The 24,898-nt window shown below is 48.8% G+C and overlaps 1 protein-coding gene across 1 annotated transcript; it reads left to right on the top strand.

The window, feature by feature from the left end:
• The first annotated feature begins 3,628 nt into the window (after positions 1 to 3,628).
• LOC135887627 (E3 ubiquitin-protein ligase TRIM39-like) lies at positions 3,629 to 18,953 on the top strand. The gene is made up of 8 exons (XM_065415346.1): positions 3,629 to 4,045; positions 7,149 to 7,244; positions 8,114 to 8,344; positions 8,666 to 8,688; positions 10,808 to 10,923; positions 14,079 to 14,138; positions 16,712 to 16,840; positions 18,442 to 18,953. Exons 1-8 carry the CDS (start codon positions 3,629 to 3,631, stop codon positions 18,951 to 18,953), a joined length of 1,584 nt encoding a protein of 527 aa, XP_065271418.1.
• The last annotated feature ends 5,945 nt before the right edge of the window (positions 18,954 to 24,898 follow it).

Here is a 24,898-nt window from a genome sequence, read left to right as displayed (position 1 = left end):
TTAGAGACTGGACCCTGTTTTAAAGAGATACCAAACAAATCCAAAGTGTCTAAGGGTATGAGTTTGCCTGCTCTCCCCTACATCCTTGTGCATTCAGTCATAAGGCTGTTCTGTTCTGAAAAACCACTAACCAGAACCCGAGTCACAGACTGCTTACTCAAAGAATCAGTGTGGAGAACATGCTGGCCAAGCCCAGCCACTTGGCTACAGGGCTGTTCAATTTCTTTAACAATTCCCCCCCAATCTGAAACCTTCTCTAGGCTATCCACACTGGATCTTTCTAAAACAAGGTCAATGCATCTATACACCTCAGAAAAGACTCTGGCAGTTAGGAACTGAAACAAATCTCCCAAACAAACGGTTACTTTCTCCATACAGTGATTCACCCTGAGTTAACTTAATCATATCACGTCCACACCACAGTTGCAAACTTTCACATGGTAAATAAGCACCCCAACTTTCACAATAAACCAAAAATCATAGACTTTAGACTCATAGACTTTAAGGTCAGAAAGGACCATTATGATCATCTAGTCTGACCTCCAAAGCTAATCCTATTTCAAAACAAGGCCAAAACAAGCCAATGCCTAAGAACCCCAACACTCCATGTGACTAGATCCCCCCGGCATGCAGTCTGGGACTGTGGTGGGCCCACTGTGCACCCCTGACTCTCCCTCTCTTACCCCTGCTTGCCCCTTGCCCCTGCTTGCTGGGAGCTGTTAAAAAAAAAAGTAACAAGCTACCACAAGTAACAAGCTACAAGCCAAAAACTAGCCAAAAAGCAACTCACAAGCCAATTAAGCCAAAAACAAGCCAATTTCTGCATTTGGGGGGGGGGGGGTTGGCATGTTTGTTCCACACCCATCAGTTGCAGCAAACTGCTTGCAAAAACTACTCTGAAGATTTTTCTCTTCAGGAATCTTTCTAAGCAACAACCCATCTTTTTTCTGCACCACACAAGCATTGCTCTGTGGAGCCACAACAAACTCCTTCTGAGTTTCATTTACACCCAGAATCACCTCTGGCACATTAAGAGGACTTTCACATAACCTCCTTTTAGGACATCTGCTAAACTCCGTGGTTAATATTTTAGAGCAGGGATCTCAAACTCAAATCACCATGAGGGCCACATGAGGACTAGTACATTGGCCCGAGGGCTACACCACTGACACCTTTTCATATAAAGGTACAAAAGCCCCCCTTCCCCCTGCTGCCCCTTGCCCCACCCCCACTCCACCCCTTCAATGATGCCCCACACCTTCCCTGCCCCCATTCCAACCCCTTCCCCAAAGTCCCCACCCCAACTCCACCCCCTCTCCGCCCCTATTCCAACCCCTTCCCCAAATTCCTGCCCCATCCCGCCTCTTCTCTGCCTCCTCCCCTGAGCGTGCCACGTCCCACTCCCTCCTGGAAAGCGCTAAATGCCACCAAACAGCTGGTAGAGGTTGTTCCCCCCGCCCCCGTCTGGGTGAAATTAGTGAGTGAAATTTTAGTCATGTGTAATATATATAAAGAAACAAATCCTAGCTAAAAGGCAGATAAGGTTACTCATGTGCAGTTTCCCACCACAGCCCCAATCTTTAAAAGGAAGGTGTGATAGAGCCTTCAGTGGCCAGATGGCCTAGTTGCTCAAAGAGGGCATAGGGGGATTTGGGCCCTCCCTCTCCATCAGGTCCCATTCCAGGGCCCTGTGTGGTTCAACCCCTAAACAGGGGAGATGAGTCTCCCTCCCTGCCAGGGGAAGGAGGGCTTCAAAACCAGTTTCCCTGGGCTGCTTCTTACTAAAGTCTCTTTAGTTTGGGGCACACCCCCACTAGTCCAGTTGTCCCACAGTTGGGGCTTATCTGCAGGCTCCCCTTGGCAGGGGGAAAGCTGCCTCACTTACTTGCCTCCAGTGGCTGTGTTGGCTGGCAAGTCGCTACTCCATCCCTTCAGGCTCCCTCACCAGTCAGCCTCTGACTGAGGCTAGCTCCCTTCTTTTCTCCTCCCTCCAGGTCTGGCATTGGCTGCAAGTATAGCAGGGCAGGGCTAGCTGAACCCACAGGTTTTCTTTAACCCCTGATGGGCCAGGCGGCACTTTCTCTTCTCCTTCATACAAAGAAATATAGATTTAAAGAGAATACCTACCCCATTCCTGGCTACATACTCCTGTTGGGGTCCACTAGGCATAGCTACCAGGTAACTCGGGAGAGTAGAAGGCCAAAAGTGTCGATGAAGCTCTTTTGCTCTGGGCCTATCTGAACCCCCAAACTCCATCTTGTGAACTCTCACCTACTTCTGTGCTAACTGCTTACATGCTCTGAAGCAGGCTGAAGCAGAAATGTATTGGTCAGCTTTTTAGCAGATGGCTGCAGTTTCACTCACACTAGCAGAAATAATAGAGAGAAGGAGCGGGGGGAAGGAGGGGTAGTTAGTTTGCAGGCATCTAACCCAAGGTCGCAGAGACTCGGAAAGTTTTCTCACAAGCTTATGTAGAGCTTATTGTAACAGTTGTCTGGAAGGGAGGGGTGAGGGGGAACAGCCAGACAAAGAGATGTATGCAAACAGTTTGGAGTATAAAAGGTAAAAGTTGTTTGTATTTGTTGCACTGGATTTGAGACATGCTGGTCTCCTAGTGCCATTTCAGAGCTCTGAAATAAACTTGGCTTGCTTTCTCCCCTCGGTGTCTTCATTGGTGCTAAGCACACCGGGCCACGGACCATTGTTGTCCCCTCGAACCCCTTTGGGCGGGCAACACTCCTAAAATCATTCACTGGCAATAGGATATCACCCCATCCCAGGTAAGTGCCTTCGACAAAAGGCATTCTACACACAACACTCAATGTGTTCATCTTACTCTCATTGTAAAGCAAATCCTGAATTCTGACCTGAGCAAAAATTGCTTGTGACTGGAACATGGCCAGGGCCCAGGTTGCTGGAGGAATAACAGTATGTTAAAAATTTCTTGTACATTATGAGGACTGTAGGCATAAGGGCTCTGCTTAGATAGAAGTTGCCAGAGTCTCACCTAATCACAAGCTTCCAGGAGCTGGGGCTCTAACAAACACATCAACTGTCATGAAACTCATGAAAAAATTGTGAGGGTTGGCAACACTGCAAGGCCCTTTTACACCGAACAAGAACAGTCTTAGTGTGAATGAGAATCAGTCCTTGGAAACACTCCAACTTAACCAAGTTTTTAGCCTGTGAATTTAATAATTTCCTTCCTTAAACACACAGATCTTCTGCAAGCTCACCATCACAGGTGGACATTGGTGTCTTTGTGAAGCCCCAGTGACCTTTCACACCACACAGGGGGCTGGTTGCAGCACCAGACCCCTAGTGGTTCATTTTTCAGAAAAGCCTTTGGGGTAGGGTGACAAGACAGCAAGTGTGAAAAATTGGGACGGGGTGGGGTGTAATAGGAGCCTATATAAGAAAAAGACCCCAAAATCGGGACTGTCCCTATAAAATCGGGACATCTGGTCACCTTACTTTGGGGCTATAATGTTACCAACTGGCACCTTCCAGCTCAGCAAACAGCATGAGTCAGTGCCAGGTAGGGAAACGCCCAGTTGTTGTTGTTGCAGGAGGGGCATATTTCTGAGCTCAGGAAAGTGAAACTTACACTTACTGTCCAGAGGGAGCCATGGCCGCAGAGAACCCTGTGGAAAGTCTCCAGGATGAAGCTAGTTGTCCCATCTGTCTGGAATATTTTCAAGACCCAGTGATTACAGACTGTGGGCACAATTTCTGCCGAGCCTGCATCAGCCTGTGCTGGGAGGGACCTGACACAGAAGTATCCTGCCCTCAGTGCAGAGAAACTGCTCAGCAGAGAAACCTCAGGCCAAACAGGCAGCTGGCAAATGTTGTAGAAATAGCCAAACGGCTGAGTTTCCAGGCAGGAACAGGGTCAGGAGGAGAGAGTGTGTGTGATGAGCACCAGGAGCCTCTCAAACTGTTCTGTGAAGAGGATCAAACCCCTATCTGTGTGGTGTGTGACAGATCCCGGACGCACAGAGATCACACTGTGGTTCCCATAGAGGAGGCTGCCCAGGAGTACAAGGTAGCAGGGCCGGCTTTAGCAAGAGCGGGGCCCGATTCCTGGGGGCGGGGCTTGCTCCAAACCCTACCCGGGCTTGGGTCCGGCCTGGAGCCCCGCCGCGCCGCGGGGGCCGGAGCCGCGGGGGCTGTGCTGGGCCGTGCCGGAGCTGGGCTGCGCTGGCCGGAGCTGCGCTGGAGCTGCGCCGCGCCGCGGGGGCCGGGCCAGAGCCGGGCCGGAGCCGGGCTGTGCCGCGCCGCGGGGGCTGGGCCGGAGCCGGGCCGCGGGGGCCGCGCTGGGCCGGAGCCGCGCCGGACCCAAGCCGCGCCGCGCTGCGGGGGCCGGGCTGGAGCCAAGCCGGGCCAGAGCCGCTGGGGCCTGCGTGCTCGGCCGGAACCAGGGCCGGACTGGGCCGGGCCTCCCCGGAGCCCTTCTCGCGCCCCCCGCCACCCCAGCTTACCTGGTGCTGCCTGCCCGCCCCTGCTTCTTTTCAGACTTCCTGCGAATCAGAGAATCCCAGGGAAGCAGGGGAGGGGGCGGAGCGTTCAGGGGAGGGGAGGAGGGGGAAGTGAGCTGAGGGCGGGGTGGAGAGCTGCAGCGCGGGGCCCTCTTAGCGCGGGGCCCAATTCAGCCAAATCGGCTGAATCGGCCTAAAGCCGGCCCTGCAAGGTAGGGAACTTCTCTCCTGCCTAATGAGAAATAACTTTGAATTTTAGTTACAGGTTCATTTAATCCCAAGTTGCCAGTCACACATACTCTCTCTCTCCTACAGCTATTGATGTATCTGCATCATTCAGCTCTGTAAAGAAAAAATGTATGAAAAATTATATCGCAACTCCTTGATAAAGGCCTCAGGCCCAGCAAGGAGATGAGGTTTCTCACTGGGATTCTGAATTCCTGTTTTGCTCCATGAGGGGTTAAAATCAGATGCCAGCCTGCACTAGAGGAGGTCACTGTGCTAAACTATGTGGACCCTGAGCACCCTGAGTCCACACACAAAAGGGCTCCAGACAGCGCAGGTCCATGCTAAACACCATTGGGATTAGACTGGATAGCAGCAAAACTAACCTGGGAGGAACTGTCCTGTGCCAGTCTGAACTGTTTTATTGTGTATGTGGGCAAGGACCAGCCAGAGTGGTTCCATTAGTCCTACACTGCAGCCTTTTGAAATCTCCCAGAATCCACTGCTTCTGGGCACTTTTCCAGGGACTCTGGGGTACATATACAGAGGGCATTGCCACTCAAAGTGTTAAGAACAGCACTAAGTCAAACTCCAGCCATTCTTAACACAGATCAGCACCTCTAGTGGGGTTTGCTTTAGTGCTTAAGCAAGTTCTGCCCAACCAGTATGCTTCTCCAGGGGTTCAGGGCTGAAGTTCAATGGTCCTGTAGTTTGTATCACAAAGTAAGCTAAAACTTCTCAAAAATAGATTTATTTGTTCCCCACCGTGGCCCATTAACACCTAATATCCGGGGACCAACACATATACAACAGTGCATACAACATCTGGGGTTTGTATCATTGTGTGAGTTAAACCTTCTCAAAAACAGGGTTTGTATCATTTTGTGAGTTAAACCTTCTCAAAAACATGTGACTCTAGTTTCTTGCTGGTTTAACTCTATGGAGAAAAAGGACAAATAATTCAAAACAGTCTGAATATGAAACACTCCCTGTCTCTGTTAATGAGGTTTCATTTCCTTGGTGTCCCTGATGTCATAAACCTAGCAGGGTTGACAGTCACCTACAGAGTCTTGGGTCTGACATGGAAAAACACGCCCCTCCCCCGCAAACACTCTCAAAATGAAACCTCCCAAATCATAGAATCATAGAATCTCAGGGTTGGAAGGGACCTCAGGAGGTCATCTAGTCCAACCCCCTGCTCAAAGCAGGACCAATTCCCAACTAAATCATCCCAGCCAGGGCTTTGTCAAGCCTGACCTTAAAAACCTCTAAGGAAGGAGATTCCACCACCTCCCTAGGTAACCCATTCCAGTGCTTCACCACCCTCCTAGTGAAAAAGTTTTTCCTAATATCCAACCTAAACCGCCCCAACTGCAACTTGAGACCATTACTCCTTGTTCTGTCATCAGGTACCACTGAGAACAGTCTAGATCCATCCTCTTTGGAACCCCCTTCCAGGTAGTTGAAAGCAGCTGTCAAATCCCCCTTCATTCTTCTCTTCTGCAGACTAAACAATCCCAGTTCCCTTAGCCTATCCTCATAAGTCATGTGCTCCAGCCCCCTAATCATTTTTGTTGCCCTCCGCTGGACTCTTTCCAATTTTTCCACAACCTTCTTGTAGTGTGGGGCCCAAAACTGGACACAGTACTCCAGATGAGGCCTCACCAATGTCGAATAGAGGGGAATGATCACGTCCCTCGATCTGCTGGCAATGCCCCTACTTATACAGCCCAAAATGCCATTAGCCTTCTTGGCAACAAGGGCACACTGTTGACTCATATCCAGCTTCTCGTCCACTGTAACCCCTAGGTCTTTCTCTGCAGAACTGCTTCCTAGCCATTCGGTCCCTAGTCTGTAACAGTGCATGGGATTCTTCCGTCCTAAGTGTTCCTGATCACTTTCCTCTCCTCTAAGTGCTTCAGAATTGTTTCCTTGAGGACCTGCTCCATGATTTTTCCAGGGACTGAGGTGAGGCTGACTGGCCTGTAGTTCCCCAGATCCTCCTTCTTCCCTTTTTTAAAGATGGGCACTACATTAGCCTTTTTCCAGTCATCCGGGACCTCCCCCGATCGCCATGAGTTTTCAAAGATAATGGCCAATGGCTCTGCAATCACATCCGCCAACTCCTTTAGCACCCTCGGATGCAGCGCATCCGGCCCCATGGACTTGTGCTCATCCAGTTTTTCTAAATAGTCCCGAACCACTTCTTTCTCCTCAGAGGGCTGGTCATCTTCTCCCCATACTGTGCTGCCCAGTTCAGCAGTCTGGGAGCTGACCTTGTTCGTGAAGACAGAGGCAAAAAAATCATTGAGTACATTAGCTTTTTCCTCATCCTCTGTCACTCGGTTGCCTCCCTCATTCAGTAAGGGGCCCACACTTTCCTTGACTTTCTTCTTGTTGCTAACATAATGAAAATGATCTGGAAAATCATTTCTGTTTCTTCAGGAAAAGATTCAGGCCCATTTGGAGATTCTGAGGGAAGAGAGAGAAAAGCTTCTGAGATTTAACGTGACCGGAGAGGGGAAAAGCCTGGAGTATCTGGTAGGTGTCTGTTGTTATTAACTTGCAGAGACTTGCAGTGGGCCATCAGTTTGGAGGCTGGTTTCGTGACCCACCATCCAGGCAGGTGGAGGGCCCATGTCTCCCTGTGCCTCTTTTACACAGGCTGGGCTCCAGCTTCCAGCCTGTCTGTGGGGGCTGGACCTCGGGGAGAAGAGAAGGGGCAGAGGGCTGGGCCTGTGGTGAAAAGTGGATGGGCCAGGCCCCTTGGCTCCTCTTTTCGGCTGCACCTCGTGGGACATCTGTTTGTAGGCAGCTTCCTCTGTGACCTTAGGGAATGTGGGCTTTGTATTTCTTCATGAGCATGGATGTCTATGTTAGAATCCTGTGTCTTTGCACACATACACACACCAGCCCTGAAAAACCCTCTCTCAGGAGCAGGGCCACATCATATTCTGTAGAATCTAAGCTTCCATTCCAATTAACGAGTTAATTTCTAGCCCTTGTGTCTTTCACAAAACTCCTCCCAAGGTGAGCAGGCTATATCCTGTGCAGTGCTGTCTGCCTGAGTCTGCAGGCATTTCTTGCATTGTTAATTATTTTTCTCCCCTCGCATCTCTGTTAATGTAGTGCTCAGTCCTGCCGGCTGCTCCTCTGGGTCTGGCTTGTCATAGGCCTCTGATAACACAGTGTGCTGACCATGTCAGACATAGAAACAGCCCATGAAAAAATGTTAGGGACAAATGGGAAAGTGTTAGAAAATCCTCTCCCTAGTAACCACAGGGCATAATAATGTGTTAGACATCATAGAGTTTTCAAATAAATTCTCTCTCCTGTACAGTCAGCACTCCATGAACGGACCCTAGACTCTTTCTCTAACCCTTACCTGTCCTTTCTTTTAAAAAAAATAGATACAGACACAAAACAAGAGGCAGAAGGTTGTATCTGAATTTCAGCAACTGCGGCAGTTTCTAGAGGAAGAAGAGCAACTCCTGCTGGCCCAGCTGGAAAATCTGGAAAAGGAGATTGTGAAGATACAGAATGACAATGTCACTAAAATGTCGGAGGAGATTTCCCGTCTCAGCGATCTGATCAGTGAGCTGGAGGGGAAGTGTCAGAAGCCAGCCAGTGAATTCCTGCAGGTGAGACTGAGTTAGAAACATCCCTGATCCAAACACAGGGACAGGATAGCTCCTGAATCATGGGCACTGGAGACCAGCAGTCAGAGATCACAGTGTAATTCAGTGTGTGCATTGCTGACATGTGAATTATTGTTTCTCTTTGAAGAATTACAGAATCATTTATATTAATTATATTATATTATATTATATTAACTCAGCAAATCCATGGCCCTAGGGCCAAGGCAGGGCCTCTTTTCCCCATATCCTCAAAATCCCTTCTCTGGGATCCCCAGTGGGCAGCATTTGGGACTAAGATTGTTTTTCTGTCTCTTTCTCCTCTAGGATGTCAGAAGCAGCTTGAGCAGGTATGTGGCTCTATTTCGCTTCCCCTCATTCTTCACGATGCTGTGAAGGGCTTGGAGAGTGTATTGACTCTACATTTCATAAAAATAAAGGAATGGCCATACTGGGTCAGACCAGTATCTTGTCTTCGAACAGTGGCCAATGCCAGGTGCCCCAGAGGGAATGAACAGAACAGGTTATCATCAAGTGATCCATCTCCTGTCACCCATTCCCAGCATCTGCCAAACACAGGCTAGGGACACCATCCTGGCTAATAGCCATTGATGGATCTATGCTCCACGAACTTATCTAGTTCTTTTTTCAACCCTGTTTGCGTCTTGACCTTCACAACACCCTCTGGCAAAGAGTTCCACAGGTTGACTGTGCATTGTGTGAAGAAATACTTCCTTTTGTTTGTTTTAAAACTGCTGTCTAATAATTTTATTTGGTGACCCCCTACTTCTTGTGTTATGAGAAGGAGTAAATAACCTTCCTTATTTACTCTCTCCACACCAGTCATGATTTTATAGACCTCTATCATAGCCCCCTCTTAGCCATCTGTTTTCTAAGCTGAAATGTCCCAGTCTTATTAATCTCTCCTCATATGGAAGCTGTTCCATAACCAGAATCATTTTTGTAATGCTTTTCTGAACTTTTTTTGAGATGGGGTGACCAGGTCTGCATGCAATATTCAAGATGTGGGCGTGCCATGGATTTATATAGAGGCAATATGATATTTTCTGTTGTATCATCTATCTCTTTCTTAATGATTCCCAACATAGTTAGTTTTTTTGACTGTCGCTGCAAATTGAGTGGATATTTTCAGAGAACTATCCACAATGACTCCAAGATCTCTTTCTTGAGTGGTAGCAGCTAATTTAGACCCCATCATTTTATAAGTATAGATGGGATTATGTTTTCCAATATGTATTACTCTACACTTATCAATATTGAATTTCATCTGCCAAATTTTTTGCCCAGTCACCCAGTTTTGTGAGATCCTTTTGTAACTCTTCGCAGTCTGCTTTGTACTTAACTATCTTGAGTATTTTTGCATTATCTGCTAATTTTGCCACCTCACTGTTTATCCCTTTTTCCAGATCATTTATGTATATGTTGAATAGGACTGGTCCCAGTACAGACCCCTGGGGAACACCACTATTTATCTCTCTCCATTCTGAAAACTGATAATTTGTTCCTACCCTTTGTTTCCTATCTTTTAACTAGTTACTGATCAATGAGAGGACCTTCCGTCTTATCCCATGACAGCTTACTTTCCTTAAGAGCCTTTAGTGAGGGATCTTGTCAAAGGCTTTCTGAAAATCTAAGTACACTGGATCCCCCTTGTCCACATGCTTGTTGACCCCCTCAAAGAATTTTAGCAGATTGGTGAGGCATGATTTCCCTTTAACAAAACCATGTTGACTCTTCCCCAACAAATCATGTTGATTTATGCATCTGATAATTCTGTTCTTTACTATAGTTCCCCAGGGCACTGCAGCAAAATATATGGGGCAGGGTCATATTCTGAATATAATTCCCATTTATGCATTTAATCCTCACCCTTTTACACAGGACTCTTGAATTATCTATTCAGTGGGAAAGATTGGCCTACAGTATTTCGTAGAGATGTTACATTCCTGGGGAACTGGCTGCCTCAGAATCCTGAGGATACAATATGGCCCTTTCACCTCAAGGCAGTGGTTACAATCATGCCCTGGACAGCAGGAATCAAGAGTCTTTACCACCTCAGGACTGTTTGGAGACCTGTGTGGAAGGAGCTGGGGGGCGGGGGGCACTGAGGTTTCAATCTAGTTCCTGAAAGAACAATCCGATAACCCTGTGCGCATGAAATATGGGAACATACCAGTATTAGTGCATGGAGGCGAAGGAGTGAATTGGTCATGAAGACGTGATTCCGCTTTGATGCGCAGATCTGCTCTGTCCAGGCCAGACATGAAGAATATTAATGGGGCCTTTAGGGAAAGGTTGCACTGCCATGGCCAGTGCTGTGCCTGCTCTGAGGCTGGGAGAAGTGGAGGAATTCTAACTCCAGGCCCTGTAGAGCAGCAACTTCCACTAGCAAGGAATTATAATGAGTCACTGAAAGAAACATAATACCATGAAATTCTCTCTCTCCAGGTGTGAGAAGGGGAAAGTCCTGCAGCCAGTGGAGATTTCTCCTGAGCTGGAAAAGAGACTCAGTGATTTATCCCAGAGAAATATTGCTCTAATGGAGATTCTGTGGAAGTTCAAAGGTACTGAGAAGGGATCTAGGGAAGGAAACCAGGGTGTGTCTCTGGGACTGTGGGTGGAGATGGGCTCTGGCCAACTGGTTCATAATTAGATTATGTACCTATTTAATAACAAGTGGAAAGCAGACAAACTGAGCGATGAAGTAAGGGCCCAGGATCTTTCACATTGTTTCACTCTGTGAACTTTGGTACAATCATTAAGGTAAAAATATACAAAATTTGGGGTACCTCAATTTCTCTCTCCCAACTACAGAACTACAGGGCACGTGCTCCAAAGCTGTTTAGCAGTCCCACATGCAGCTGGAGTCAGTAGAATCTGCAGGTGCCCATTACCAAGGAGCTCCAGGCCCCAGGTGCCTAAGGCCTTGTCTACACTACAGAGTTTTGTCGATGCAAGTTACACCAACAAACAGCCACTGCTATAATTAAACTACTGTTGCATGTCCACACTGTGCTCCTTGTGTCGGCAGAGTGCATCCACAATAGCAGCTTTGTATTGACACAGAGAGCAGTGCACTCTGGGTAGCTATTCCACTGTGCAACTGGCCACAAGGTGCTCTGTGAAGGGTTTGCAATGCCTCATGGGGGCAGGTACAGAGTCACATGATGAAGGTTTCTCAATCTCATTGTTCCATGGGCATCCTACCATATTGCCATTTTTCAACTGCCCTGGCAACCTTCACCCCAGCCATCTCTGTCAGAAAGCTTGGATCCTACACTGCTGTTCAGTATTGTGCTGTGTATTGTGCTTGTATTGAACACAAGGCTATAGGAGGAGCCCAATGGGGGACTATTCAGCTGGAGGATTCCTTGAAGGAGCATTTTAACACTGAGCCACAGTAATGTGTGTTGCTGTAGTGTGCTGAACCTGGCATTGTTTGTTTGCACAGTGCTATGAACCTTGTAATGATTTCTGTGTGTGCCTGAAAAGTTACACATCTTAAATCACTTTTTAAAGTAACGCTTGATAATATGACCAAACTAACACTGCTGAACAGTAATACAAGAAGTCCACAGAAGTGTGTGTTTGTGTGGGGGAAGCATGTGTGACAGTTTTCAGAGTAGCAGCCGTGTTAGTCTGTATCCGCAAAAAGAACAGGAGTACTTGTGGCACCTTAGAGACTAACACATTTATTAGAGCATAAGCTTTCATGGGCTACAACCCACTTCTTCGGATGCATATAGAGTGAAACATATATTGAGGAGATATATATACACACACATACAGAGAGCATGAACAGGTGGGAGTTGTCTTACCAACTCTGAGAGGCCAATTAAGTAAGAGAAAAAAAACTTTTGAAGTGATAATCAAGATGGCTCAGTACAGACAGTTTGATAAGAAGCAAGTGTGAAAATACTTACAAGGGGAGATAGATTCAATGTTTGTAATGGCTCAGCCATTCCCAGTCTTTATTTAATCCTGTGTTGATTGTGTCTAGTTTGCATATCAATTCCAGCTCAGCAGTCTCTCCTTGGAGTCTGTTTTTGAAGTTTTTCTGTTTTAAGATAGCCACCCGCAGGTCTGTCATAGAATGGCCAGACAGGTTAAAGTGTTCTCCCACTGGTTTTTGAGTATTATGATTCCTGATGTCAGATTTGTGTCCATTAATTCTTTTGCGTAGAGACTGTCCGGTTTGGCCAATGTACATGGCAGAGGGGCATTGACAGTGTGTGTGTGTGTGTGTGAGAGAGAGAGAGAGAGTGTTGGGGGAGTGTGTGAGAGACTGTGTGTGTGGAGTGTGTATGTGAGAAAGAGAGACAAATTGTGCATTGGGGACTTCCTGGGGCTTTGAAAGGGGAGGGACACATGTCTACATAGCTAGATGAATGGCAGCAGAGTTCAAAACAGTGAGCAGAGCGGTCACGGTGGGCATTGTGAGATATCTTCTGGAGGCCAGTTACAGCAACGTAACAAACACAGTGGCTACACTGACACTTTGTTGATCTAACTTTGCTGCAAAAATCTCTATGCCTCTCATTGAGGTGGTTTTATTTGGTCAGTAAAGCAGGAGAGTTTTGTCAGCAAGAGGAGCATTGTAGTGTGTACACCTCCACTGTTTTGTCAATGAAAGCTGCGTTTTGCCGACAAAACTATGTAGACAAGGCCTAAAGGTCGGCACCCAAAATTTAAACCCTCAATTTAAGGCCACTTTTGAAATGTGGACCCAGCTCACCATTGTGCTCTGGCCCCATATGGCAGCTTGTGTGGGCCAAATGGGCTGTAGTGAAGGTGTAAATCCAGGGGAATCCCCCCAGCACAGGAGCCTCTTGTGCCTCCAGCTCCTCCACAGCAGCGGCAGGCACAAGGAGCGTTCCTGGGAGAGCAGGGAATAGAGTGGAGTTGTTGAGGGCTGGGCGGAGGAGGAAGGGGTGGAGCAGGAATAATGGGGTGTGACCCAGGTAAAGCTGTGCCTTTGACACTGCCTCTGGGAGAAGTCATGTAGGGGCCTCTGGACCAGAGGTACAACTCAGGCTGGACCTCCGGACTTTCGCAGCCTGTGCCAATGTCTGCACTGGCTCCGGCAGCTACTGAATAGGAGAACCACAAACTGTTTCCTCCATCCCTTTACCAGTGCAGGGGTGAATGAAGCCCATTGAGCCAATTCTCTCCCTGACTCAGTTTCCACATCTATGAAATAATTTTAATATTATTCGTATTTCAGTCTATGCAGAATTAAAGCCCCATTGTGCTGAGCTCTGTACATATACTGAGTAAATAGACCCAAAGAGCTCACAATTCAGGCTCCTCATCCTGAAAAGTCTCAGTACCCCATTGATGTGAAAGAGACCAATATTTGTAAAGTTACATTAATGCTAAAATCTTTGCAGGATCTGGCCTAGTTTATGACAAAATGCAAAAGGAGAATGAGAAACCAGTTGGGTCTGGAGGATGAAGGAACAGGAAATCTGTCTTCCACATAGTGTCTCTTTGGTTAGTTCTGAGGCTTAATGGATATTGGTTCTGTTGATTTGAGATGCTTGAATGAAAGAGAAAATAGGATGATTCATATTAGCCTTTGTTAAAAATCTGGGTGTGTCTCTGTCTCTCTTCAATTGTTTTTCTCTCATAATTAAAATACAATTATGTCAGTTAAGAGTGAGGATGTCACAATTATGACAGCATGAAATAGCATCGATCTTATCCTTTCCCCCTCCAGACACTCTGCAATCTGAACTGGAGACAATAAGAGGGAAATCCTTAGGATCACACAGACCAGGTGAGACTTCAGGTGGAGATTATCATTAAATAAAGAGAAAAATCCCATGAAAACATATTCATGAACTTGTAGATAAATGTACAAACCAAACCAACACTGACCATGAAACACCCCCCTAAAAATAAAATTAAAAACATGAAATACTAAGAGATCCCAAGCTGAAACCACACAAACAATCCTGATACCATCTTTAGTGTTGAGTCCCTGCACCCACTGATGAACAGAAAAACTCTCACTGACCAACAAACACTCTGAGGCTATGCCTACGCAGTAATGTAAGCGTAGGGGAGTTGAGTCAGCTGACCTCTTGTCAGGGAATCCTGGGCTTGAGAATCAACATTGCATTTTAACTCTAGGTTAAGAATTTTCTGCACTGTGGGAAAACTCTACTGCCTACCCTGTTTCCTAACTGTGGTGGTGCTATTGATGGGACTCAGGTGCCTATAAAGAGCACATGAGTACATACACTGCATAATTAGCTCATTTGGTGGCTGTCTCCATTTGAGAAGGCATTATACTGAATTACCATCTAATTGGATAATTGGGTTCTCCAGCTCTAGGCTCAGTCACATTGGCAGAAAAATGCCTCTGTGCCTGTTCTAAGGATAATTAGGACATCAGTCTCCAGGGTGTCAAACTATTACAATGAAACTTTGTAATTCTTAATTTTTCAAATAGGAAGATCAATGAAGGTGTGTGGGGGGGTTTGCTTGATTGATTTTTTTCAGTTTGTTTGGAAGTTTGATATAAAATGAAGGTATCAGAGGGAAAACACACACACACGCAAATCTGGCTGCTGCTTGCTGCAAAGTGGTAAAATACATGCCCAGAGCTTGGGGTGCAGTTTGCTCCAGCAACCCTTGGGGATCCCTTATCCCTGCTATCACCACTGAGGAGAATTTGTGGCACTGGCTCCCACTGACCATCCTAACAGTGCATGCTGCCCAGGTGACCCTGAACCTGCAGGGGGGCCTGGAGTAAGGGCCAGTGAGCAGAGCAGGGACCATAGCAGCTGCCCTGCAGGGAGAAGGAGTGGCAGAGCTCTCCGCTCAGTATGGCTGGGGGAAGGAGGACCCACCTGCTAACTTTGCTCCCTGCTCCAGGCAAACTCCATGCAGCAGTGAGAAGGAGCTTCCACTACCACCATGGGAGGAGCAGGAAGGGGGACCTCTCGGCCAGGTAGTAATGCTGCATCTGGCATGCTATGCTGGCTGCCTGCAGCACTACTCCTCTTCCTCCAGGAAGTGTAGGATACACCCAGAAGACTTCCAGGATCCAAGTCAAGCCACAGATGCATGCACATAGGAAATCAATAGGGCTTGGACCCTAGGTCCCAGTTTAACATGGGTTCTGACCCTCCAGACCTGCAGGGTCCTGGGACTCTGGATCAGAGCCCTAGATTAGCATATTTGCAGTGTGGATGCAATGGGGGTTTGGCCTGAGCCCAGGCTCAGACCCAGGCTTAAATTGCTGTGTAGATAAACTCTCACTCACCAACACAGAAATGTCATTAATGCTGACCCTGGCATTTCCATACATGTCCATAAGCCCTTTAAATATTAAATTCAAAGGATTGCCACATTTCTTTCCTTTCCCCTGTGTGAGGGGCTCTCTCCGATTGCTCTTCACCAGCATCCCATCTTTCTCTTCAGCTGGGCTGGGCTGAGATTTCCTGTTTGAGTTACTCACTTTTTCCTCTGTTAGAGATACGGTCCCTTTGTGATGTTGCCACATCCTCCCTTCTCTCTGGGCTGGGGAAGGGGCCACTCTCTGGCCTGAGTGGATCATCCACAATACCCATCCCCTTCTCTTCTCCCATGCCAGGGAGAGAAGGACAGGCTCAGTATAGAGCTTCCTGCAGGTTTATATCTATTGCCTCCCTCCTCTAACTCCCCTCCCTGCAACTTCAGGTTCTCACCTTCCTCTCTAATCCTCAGAGGAGAAGCTCCAGCAGGAAAATCAGGGAGATGCTATTTGCATGTACTGGGACAAGGTGGATCTACACCTACCCGAAACTAAAGGCCAGCCCCCTCAACTAAGGGGGAGAAACCATGAAGCCCAGGCAACAATGGAGTATTTGGGACAATGAAAGAGAAACCAGGATAATGAGGGAGTCAGAAGGGGACACCAAGCAGAGAACCCCAGACAGCACCCATCGCTCCTCAAAGATGGGACAAAGAGTGGACTAAGGAGATGTGGACTAAGGAGTCAGTGAACACTGCCCAGAGGAACTGTGCCTGGAGACATGATTTAAAAAGGGAATGGATATAGACCCCACAGTCTCAGAGCACCTCTCCCCCTCCAGATTTGTCCTCCTACAGTGATGTGTAGCCATCTTGACCATCACCAGGAGGAGATTAATAAGGAGGTCTTGCCACTTTCTGAAGTCACAAATGGGGTGTGCATACATCAGGAGGTGCAGGGAATACTGCAGCCAGAACCTTAGTAAGAGGTTCAGGAGAAGCTGGAAGAGGGGCTGCAAGCTGACACACCACCTAATATCCCCAGTGGGCTGTGGAACAAAAGTGAAGTAGAGGGTGGCCCACTAGGGTTCCTCACTTTCTCTCCTGTAGGTCCCGCCACTTGGGGTCAGGATGGAGCACGAAGGCAAGGAAGTGGATGGTGTGGAGCACGAACATGTACAGATGTTCTCGGGGACTGGTACAGAGGTGGACCAGCTGGATGTCCTGCAGCGAATACAGGTGGCATGTCAAAGGTGGCTGGGGAGGCTTGTGGTGCAAGGGGCGATGATGAGTTACAGAGGGCCAGCTGTGAGGGGTGGGTGGGAAGCACCTTCCCACAGGGCCTGGTTGAGGAAAGCAAAAGGCTAGATTGTCCTCACCTTCTGGAGCACAAAAGAGGGGACATGCAGGGTGGGCAGCCCTATGCACTGGCTGAGCACTGTGGGGTCCATCCAGTCCCTCTAGTTCTCTGACTCGGACTTATGAGAAGAGGCTGAGGGAACTGGGATTGTTTAGTCTGTAGAAGAGAAGAATGAGGGGGGATTTGACAGCTGCTTTCAACTACCTGAAAGGGGGTTCCAAAGAGGATGGATCTAGACTGTTCTCAGTGGTACCAGACGACAGAACAAGGAGTAATGGTCTCAAGTTGCAGTCGGGGAGGTTTAGGTTGGATATTAGGAAAAACTTTCACTAGGAGGGTGGTGAAGCACTGCAATGGGTTACCTTTGGAGGTGGTGGAATCTCCTTCCTTAGAGGTTTTTAAGGTCAGGCTTGACAAAGCCCTGGCTGTGATGATTTAGTTGGAAACTGGTCCTGCTTTGAGCAGAGGGTTGGACTTCTGAGGTCCCGTCCAACCCTGATATTGTATGATTCTATGATCTCTGGGATCACACCCCCAGGGTGAGCTCTGGGGGAGTTTGTCCTTCCATTAACAGAAAATGCCCATGAAAGCAACTCTCCCGCACAGCAGTAACCAGAGACATTCACACTGCCCAGCCCTCGAGCCACCTTAATTGTGACCTGAGAATTTGTATTGACATTGACAAGCCTGTCTAATATTACCTTCAGGGTGGTCAGGAGCGAGAGCCTCCTGGTTGTCATACCCTTCCCCATTTCACCTGGCTCTTCTTCAACATCCTACCTGTCCTTTGGGCAGGGCTGGGCTCTGCCACTGCAGGTGTTTTGTGGATTGGGGAGATGGAGTCTCTCTAGTGCTGCCACCTGCAGCCCTCTCATCTCTCTGGGCTGGGGAAGGGGCAACCCCACCCAATGGCACCTCCTGCTTCCAGCTCACTGACCTTGAACCACTGACTCTTCCCCCGCGCTGCATCTTCATCTCTGCTCCCAGGCCTGGAAGTGGAGGATGCATTTATGGGAGGAGACTCCCTCTCAGATTCAAAGTTGGTACCTGCCTCCTCAGGACTCTCCTAATTACAAGCTTTTGCTACCTTCCTTGCCAAGTCTCTGTTGTTGGGAATGAAGCAGCCCCCGCTGGGGAGCAGGGAGCTGCAGCCTCTATAACCAAATGAGAACGTACAGAAGTGGATCCCATTACACTAGGGTGACCAGATGTCCCGATTTTATAGGGACAGTCCTGATTTTTGGGTCTTTTTCTTATATAGGTTCCTATTACCCCCTACCCCCTGTTCCAATTTTTCACATTTGCTGTCTGGTCACCCTACATTACACAGGCTGAGGAACTGCCGTGACAGCTCGGCTCAGGCAGCTCCCTGGGATCCAGGACTGTCCCAGCCAAAGCAGGGATGTTAGGGATTGTGAGAAATGGTCCCAGACTCCCCCAGGGCTGAGCTCTGCTCCTAACGCTCTGACTCTCTTCCCAGTGAATGTGACTCTGGATCCAGACACGGCTCATCCCCGACTCATCCTGTCTGAGGATCGGAAAAGTGTGAGATGGGGAGACACATGTCAGCTTCTGCCCACCAATCCTGAGAGATTTGACTCTTGGGCTTGTGTGCTGGGCTCTGAGGGATTCATCTCGGGGAGACATTGCTGGGAGGTGGAGGTGGGGGACAGAGGATTCTGGGCTGTGGGAGTGGCCAGAGGGTCTGTGAGGAGGGAGGGAGAAGTCAGCTTTAACCCTGAAGTGGGGATCTGGGCTGTGCAGTGGTTGGGTCTGTTCCAGGCTCTCACCTCCCCTGCAACCGCCCTGCCCTTTAGCCAGGTGCCCAGGAGGATCCAGATTTGTCTGGACTGTGAATGGGGCCAGGTGACATTTTTTGATGCTGATAACAAGGTCCCAATCTTCACTTTCCCGCCAGCCTCTGTCCCTGGGGAGAGAATCTACCCCTGGCTCTGGGTGGGGGCAGGATCCCAGCTCAGACTGTGTCCCTGAGACACAGGGGGTGGAATATTGCACTGGGGACCCTGAAATCAGCCTCTCAAGCCTTAGAAACTCCAGTCTTTATGACCCTGGAGGGTCCTGGGGTCTCATGTCTGGACTGTGAAACCATAGAAAGAAGCGAGTGATCGAGATGGAGAAGCCAATCTCATTGTCCAAGGAACTGTTTAGACTGTTTGTCACTATCTTCTATAGTCCAGGAGGACTCTGGGGATCTTCAGTCAGACAGTGTCACTAATACATGGGGGGAATAAAAAAATGGGCTTCCCTAGCTGCAGTCATGCTAGTCTCTATGACCCTGGAGGACTCCCCTGTACCCAACCCTCTGGTTCATAATTCCATCTCCTCCCCCTCCATCTCTGCAGCACCAGGGGTTGTGGGAGGTGGGTGGGGTGGAGTGAGGGAAGAACCCTTGAAGCTGCAGCAGAAGCAGAGGGTCACTGAGGGGTAGGGAGAGATGTGGGGTTTTTGAGGGAGAATAGCCTATCAAGCTATTGGCTCAGTTTTGCAATATATCCTAGCTACTCAACACTCGAACCTAATCCCTAACAACTTGGGAAGCCTGGACCATCAATTCCTCGGGCATGCCAGAGACGAGGCTGGTCCTCTGTCTCGTACTACCAGGTCTTCAGGGAAGGGTGTGAGTATGCTAGCTTTAGTAGTCTTTTAGAATAGAAATGTTACCACCAGGGATCATAGAATTGTATTACTTCTTTGTGACTCTGTGTTTTGTAGCATTTATGCTTCTTTCTTTTATTTTAATAAAGATCTTAACAAGTTGGTATTCTCCTCAGTATAAGTGTCCTTGCCACATACCCCGAGAATCCTCTCACGATATTGAACTCTGTGGTCTCCATCCCTGTAGCCTGAACTGGGACAAGAACCTAAATTATCTTCTGATCAGATCAGTGGTGAGCCATAAACACATTAGCCCATAAAATTCCGGTCAACCCTGCAAAGGTGTGGGAGAGATTCCCACACATCAGCTATTCTTTTTACGTGACAAATCTGAGGACCTGTCCCAGATTGAGGGGTAACTAGAGGCAGGGCCAGCTCCAGGCACCAGGCACCCAAGCACATGCTTGGGGCGGCACCTGGTAAGGAGTGGCGGGGGGAGCGCGGTGCGGCATTCCGGGGGGGGGGGCGCGGCGCGGCGCTCGGCGGGGGGGGCGGGCGGCACTCTGGGGGGAGTTCCGGTGGGGGCGGGCTCCGGCGGCGCGGCGCTCGGCGCTGGGGGGGGAGGTTCCGGCGGCGCTCGGCACGGGGGGGCGGGCTGCGGCGCTCGGCGGGGGGGGCGGCGCGGGCGCGGCGCTGGAGGGGGGTTCCGGCGGCGCTCGGCAGGGGGCGGGGGCGGGCTCCGGCGGCGCGGCGCTCGGCGGGGGGGGCGGCGGGGGGCTCGGCGCTCAGGGGGGGGTTTATGGCGGCGCTCGGCACGGGGGGGGCGGGCTCCGGCGCGCGGCGCGCGGCGGGGGGGGCTCGGGGGGCGGCGCTTTTTTTTGCTGCTTGGGGCAGCAAAAAAGCTAGAGCCGGCCCTGACTAGAGGAGGTTTTGGGGAAAAAATACAAAAATACAAAAAATGGGATCTAAATTAGCTGTTACCACTCAAGAAAGAGATCTTGGAGTCCTTGTGGCTAGTTCTCTGAAAACAGCTGCTCGAAGTGCAGTGCAAGTCACAAAATTTAACAGAATATTAGGCACCATTAGGAAAGGGTTAGATAATAAAACAGAAAATGTCATAATTCCACTATATAAATCAATGGTATGCCCACACCTTGAATACTGCATGCAGTTCTGGTCACCCTCATCTAAAAAAAAAAAAAAAAAAAAAAAGAATTGGAACAAGTACAGAGAAGGGGAAACCAAAATAATTACGGGTATGGAACAGCTTCCATGTGAGGAGAGATTAAGACTGGGACTGTTCATTTTAGAAAAGAGACAACTGAGGGGAGATATGATAGAGGTCTATAAAATTATGAATTGTATGGAGAAAATGACTAAGAAAGGGTTATTTACCCCTTAACCTAACAGACAAACCAGGCGTTACCCAGTGAAATTAATAGGCAGCAGGTTTAAAACTAACATAAGGAAGTACTTCTTCACACACTGCACAGTCAATCTTTGGAACTCATTGCCAGCGGAGATTGTGAAGGCCAAAAGCATAACTGGTTCAAATAAGAATTAGACAAATTCATGGAGGACAGGTCCATCATTGGCTATAAACCAAGTTGGTCAGGGACTCAACCCCATGCTCTTGGTGTCCCTAAATCTCTGACCGCCAGAAGCTGGGATCAGACAAGAGGATGGAACACTCACTAAAGTGCCCTGTTCTGTTCATTCCCTCTGAAGCACTGGGGCAAGATGGATCATTGGTCTGAACGAGTGGCTGTTCTTATGTTCTGAAAAGGGTCTGCTACCCTCTTGGGCTACCCTTCCATCCTGCTCTGCTACAGAGTGCCAATTCTCATTAGAGATGGTATGGCAACCCCCATTTTTTCATGTTCTCTGTGTATATATATATATATATATCTATCTATATCTTCCTACTGTATTTTCCACTGCATACATCTGATGAAGTGGGTTTTAGCCCATGAAAGCTTATGCCCAAATACATTTTTTAGTCTCTAAGGTGCCACAAGTACTCCTTGTTCTTTTTGCTGATACAGACTAACACGACTACCACTCTGAAACCTGTCAGTGGGTCCTGGTGCTTGTCATAACAACAGAGAGCGCATAGTGATCTGGATAGACAATCCAATCCCATTGCAGCCCTCGTCACTCAGTCTGCTTGTCACTATTCTCTGTGGCTGTGGAGGACTCTGAAAGGCAGCTGGGTCAGAGCTTGAGAGAGGGATACTCAGGGAAGGGGATGGCAATATGGTGAATGGAGAGTGATACCTTGAAGACACTGGGGAGGGGAAGCTGCTGTGGGGAGGAGCTACAGGAGGGAACTGGAGACGATGAGCTGACTGTTTGGGGAAAAAGAGAGAAATAAACAGAAATAGGAAATGAGTGCTGGAAAAAATGATATATAAAAGTACTGATAGAATGAAAGAAAGGGAGAAGGAAACAGCAAGAGAGGGAGATTTACAAAATATTACAGCAAGTGAGACTGTATCTCATTTATCCCATGGGAAGCCTTTTAAGTGCTTTAAAAATCTGTTCACAATATTTGTGGTAATTTTCTGGTTCTTAAAAATCCCTCTTGGCTCCTTTTAAGCCCAAGTTACTTACTATAAATAAAATATTTTTTTAAAATTCTTTTTTGTTCCACTTTAATTTTCCATTTGAATATATTTTTGGGGGTAGGATCATGGGATTTACTACTCCATGTTGTTGTGTTACCCCAGCACTAGTGGGGACTGTGCCTGTCGCTATGATGAGAGTATTGGCTTTACGACATGTTGCTATTCAGCCTGTCTGGGTTTATACTACATATAACCATGTAAACCAGGAACTGGTCAGTGTGCTCTGGAGGGAGCTGGCTGGTCACTGTCCTTAGCTTTCAAACGTGCGAGGGTTTGACACTAACAAGCAATGTATGTGATGAATTGCTGAGATATGGAACAGCTGCATTTCCACATTGTTGCATTTCTCCCCATAAACTACAGATAAAATTGTTTATAAACTCGGAGCCTGTTTGAAATGTTTCCACATTGTGGGAATAAAACAAAGCATTAAAACCAGAAACAAAGATTTTTTTAAAGAATACAACAAAGAAACAACTCACATTGAACTATAAAGTTCCCCTCCCTGGCTCAGCTACAGGATTTGAATGATGTCTTTTCAGATCCCCAGTGCACACTCCACCACTTCAGCTCTGGGAATAATTGCTGTGTTGTCCATGGACCAGCCACTAGAGGGGGACTTGACACTCACTTTGCCAGTGGGTTACACAAATATTTGCTGATCATCAGTAGAACATTTGTGATCAGGACTCCAGACACCTATTGGTGACTCTGCTGTGGTGTAATGGTTATCAATAGGAGAACAAAATAATGTATATTGGATACTTTCAGACTAAAGGCAGAGGGACTGAGTAGCTAAGAGCTGGGACTTCCACATAGGAGACCCTTTTTCTAGTCCTCATTTTGACTACACTGACCTTCTGCAACTTCTTTGTTAACTTATTAGTAAAATGGCAGCAAATGAGCCCAATATTTATTTGGCTTCTAGGGCATATGAAGTCTTGGTTAGGGATAAGTAAGGCTGAGAATTTGTCACGGAGGTCAAGGAAGTCATGGATTCTGTGACTTTCCGGACCCTCCATGACTTCTGCAGCAGCCGGTGTGCCTGGCTGCTGCTGAGGCAGTCTCAGGCCACTATGCCCCTCTCCCCAAGCAGCAGCAGGAGTTTGTGTGTGGGAGGGGGCAGGGGATTGGGGCACAGGATGGGATGAGGTCTCGGGATGGCGCTTACCTCAGGGGGCTCCCCGGAAGCGGCCGCATCCCCCTCCCTCAGCTTCTAGGTAGAGGTGTGGCCAGGCAACTCTGTGCGCTGCCTTTGCCCACAGGCACTGCCCCTGCAGTTCCCATTGGCCGCGGTTCCCTGCCAATGGGAGCTGCAGAGCCGGTGCTCAGGGCGGAGGCAGCGCACAGAGCTGCCTGGCCACGTCTCTGCCTAGGAACTGAGGGAGGAGGATGTCGCCGCTTCCAAGGAGGCGCGGAGCTACGTAGGGAGCCCCCGGGCTGCCCCCCCTAGCATACCCACAGCACCCCCGGGCTGCCCCCCTCCCCCTGATTTAGTCAGGGGTATTTATAGTAAAAGTCAGGGACAGGTCACGGGCTGTGAATTTTTGTTTACTGCCTGTGACCTGTCCATGACTTTTACTAAAAATACCCATAACTAAAATGTAGCCTTAGTGATAAGAGCTTGGAAGTGCCTGAAAATACAAACAGCTCTCAGTAGAGATGAGATTTGTACTCATGGCCTCTTGTCTTCTAGCTTGTTTCACTTCACCCCAACCCATGTTTTTTCTCTCTGCTGTCTATGGTTGCTGGTGAGCATCCCCACATCCCCATCCTGCTGTTCCTCTGAGCAGTCTGGGAATTGTCTCATTGGCACAGTCAGCTGCATATGATATAGACTGAGGGATTCATCTCTCCAGCTGCCTTCTCACAGCTCCTATCAGATGACCTCTTGGCTGACATACCCAGGATTAAACCAGGGACCTTCAGAGCTAAAAGCACATGCTACTACCACAGCTTATGCTAAATATTCAAACCTTTGTAGCTGTAACAGCTCATACCCTCTGCAGCTCAGCACAGCAGGGGCCCTTGCCCCTCCCTAAATGCCTGGGGGTGGGGGGGAACAAGGGGTAAGCAGCTGGGGAGATGAAGGTAGGGGGCCAGAGCCAGAAGGGAAGAGACGGGACCAGGCCTCTCCTCTTCTGGTCATGGTGCCTGGAACACACACTGCCAGGTGCCACCCTCTCCTCTCCTCTTCCAGCCACTCTGCCTGGGATGCTGCCCAGTGCAGCACAGCAGCTGACTGGGAGAGTGAATGGCTATGGCAGCAGCAGGCTGCCTCCTGTCCAGGCTCAGATTCTGAGGACAGTGGCCTGCGAGCTGGAGTCCCCCCGCCCCTCTTGCATGCTCAGTGTCGGTTCCTGTCCCCAGAAGCTGAGCCTGGGCAGGGGGCAGCGTGCTGCTGCTGCAGCCAGGTGCTCTCCCAGGCAGCTGCTGTGCTGCACCAGGTAACATCTGGGCCTGGCTGCCAGGAAGAGCAGCTGAACATGCCTGGGGGAGCCAGTGCAGCGGGAGGACAGAGCCTGCCCCTCCCCCCCCCCCCCCCCCGCAGATAATGTGGGATGGGGAGGGGACGGGGAGAGCGCAGGATCCACAGGCTGGGGACAGGGCAGGGAGGAGTCATATGGGGGGGTCACATGGGGAGGTCACGTGGCCCCCCTTTAGCTGGTGCCCCCATTTGTGTCCCTCCAATGA

Source organism: Emys orbicularis, chromosome 13 (assembly GCF_028017835.1).
Source record: "Emys orbicularis isolate rEmyOrb1 chromosome 13, rEmyOrb1.hap1, whole genome shotgun sequence".
NCBI lineage: Eukaryota > Metazoa > Chordata > Testudines > Emydidae > Emys > Emys orbicularis.
This window is presented reverse-complemented; position numbering and strand designations above follow the sequence as displayed.

Excerpts from the sequence above, each read along its gene's own strand:
- LOC135887627 (XM_065415346.1), top strand. The coding sequence starts at position 3,629 with ATGGCCGCAGAGAACCCTGTGGAAAGTCTCCAGGATGAAGCTAGTTGT. Across the intron at positions 7,245-8,113 it reads GGAAAAGCCTGGAGTATCTG|ATACAGACACAAAACAAGAG; the intron begins GTAGGTGTCTGT and ends TAAAAAAAATAG. Across the intron at positions 8,689-10,807 it reads GTCAGAAGCAGCTTGAGCAG|GTGTGAGAAGGGGAAAGTCC; the intron begins GTATGTGGCTCT and ends CTCTCTCTCCAG.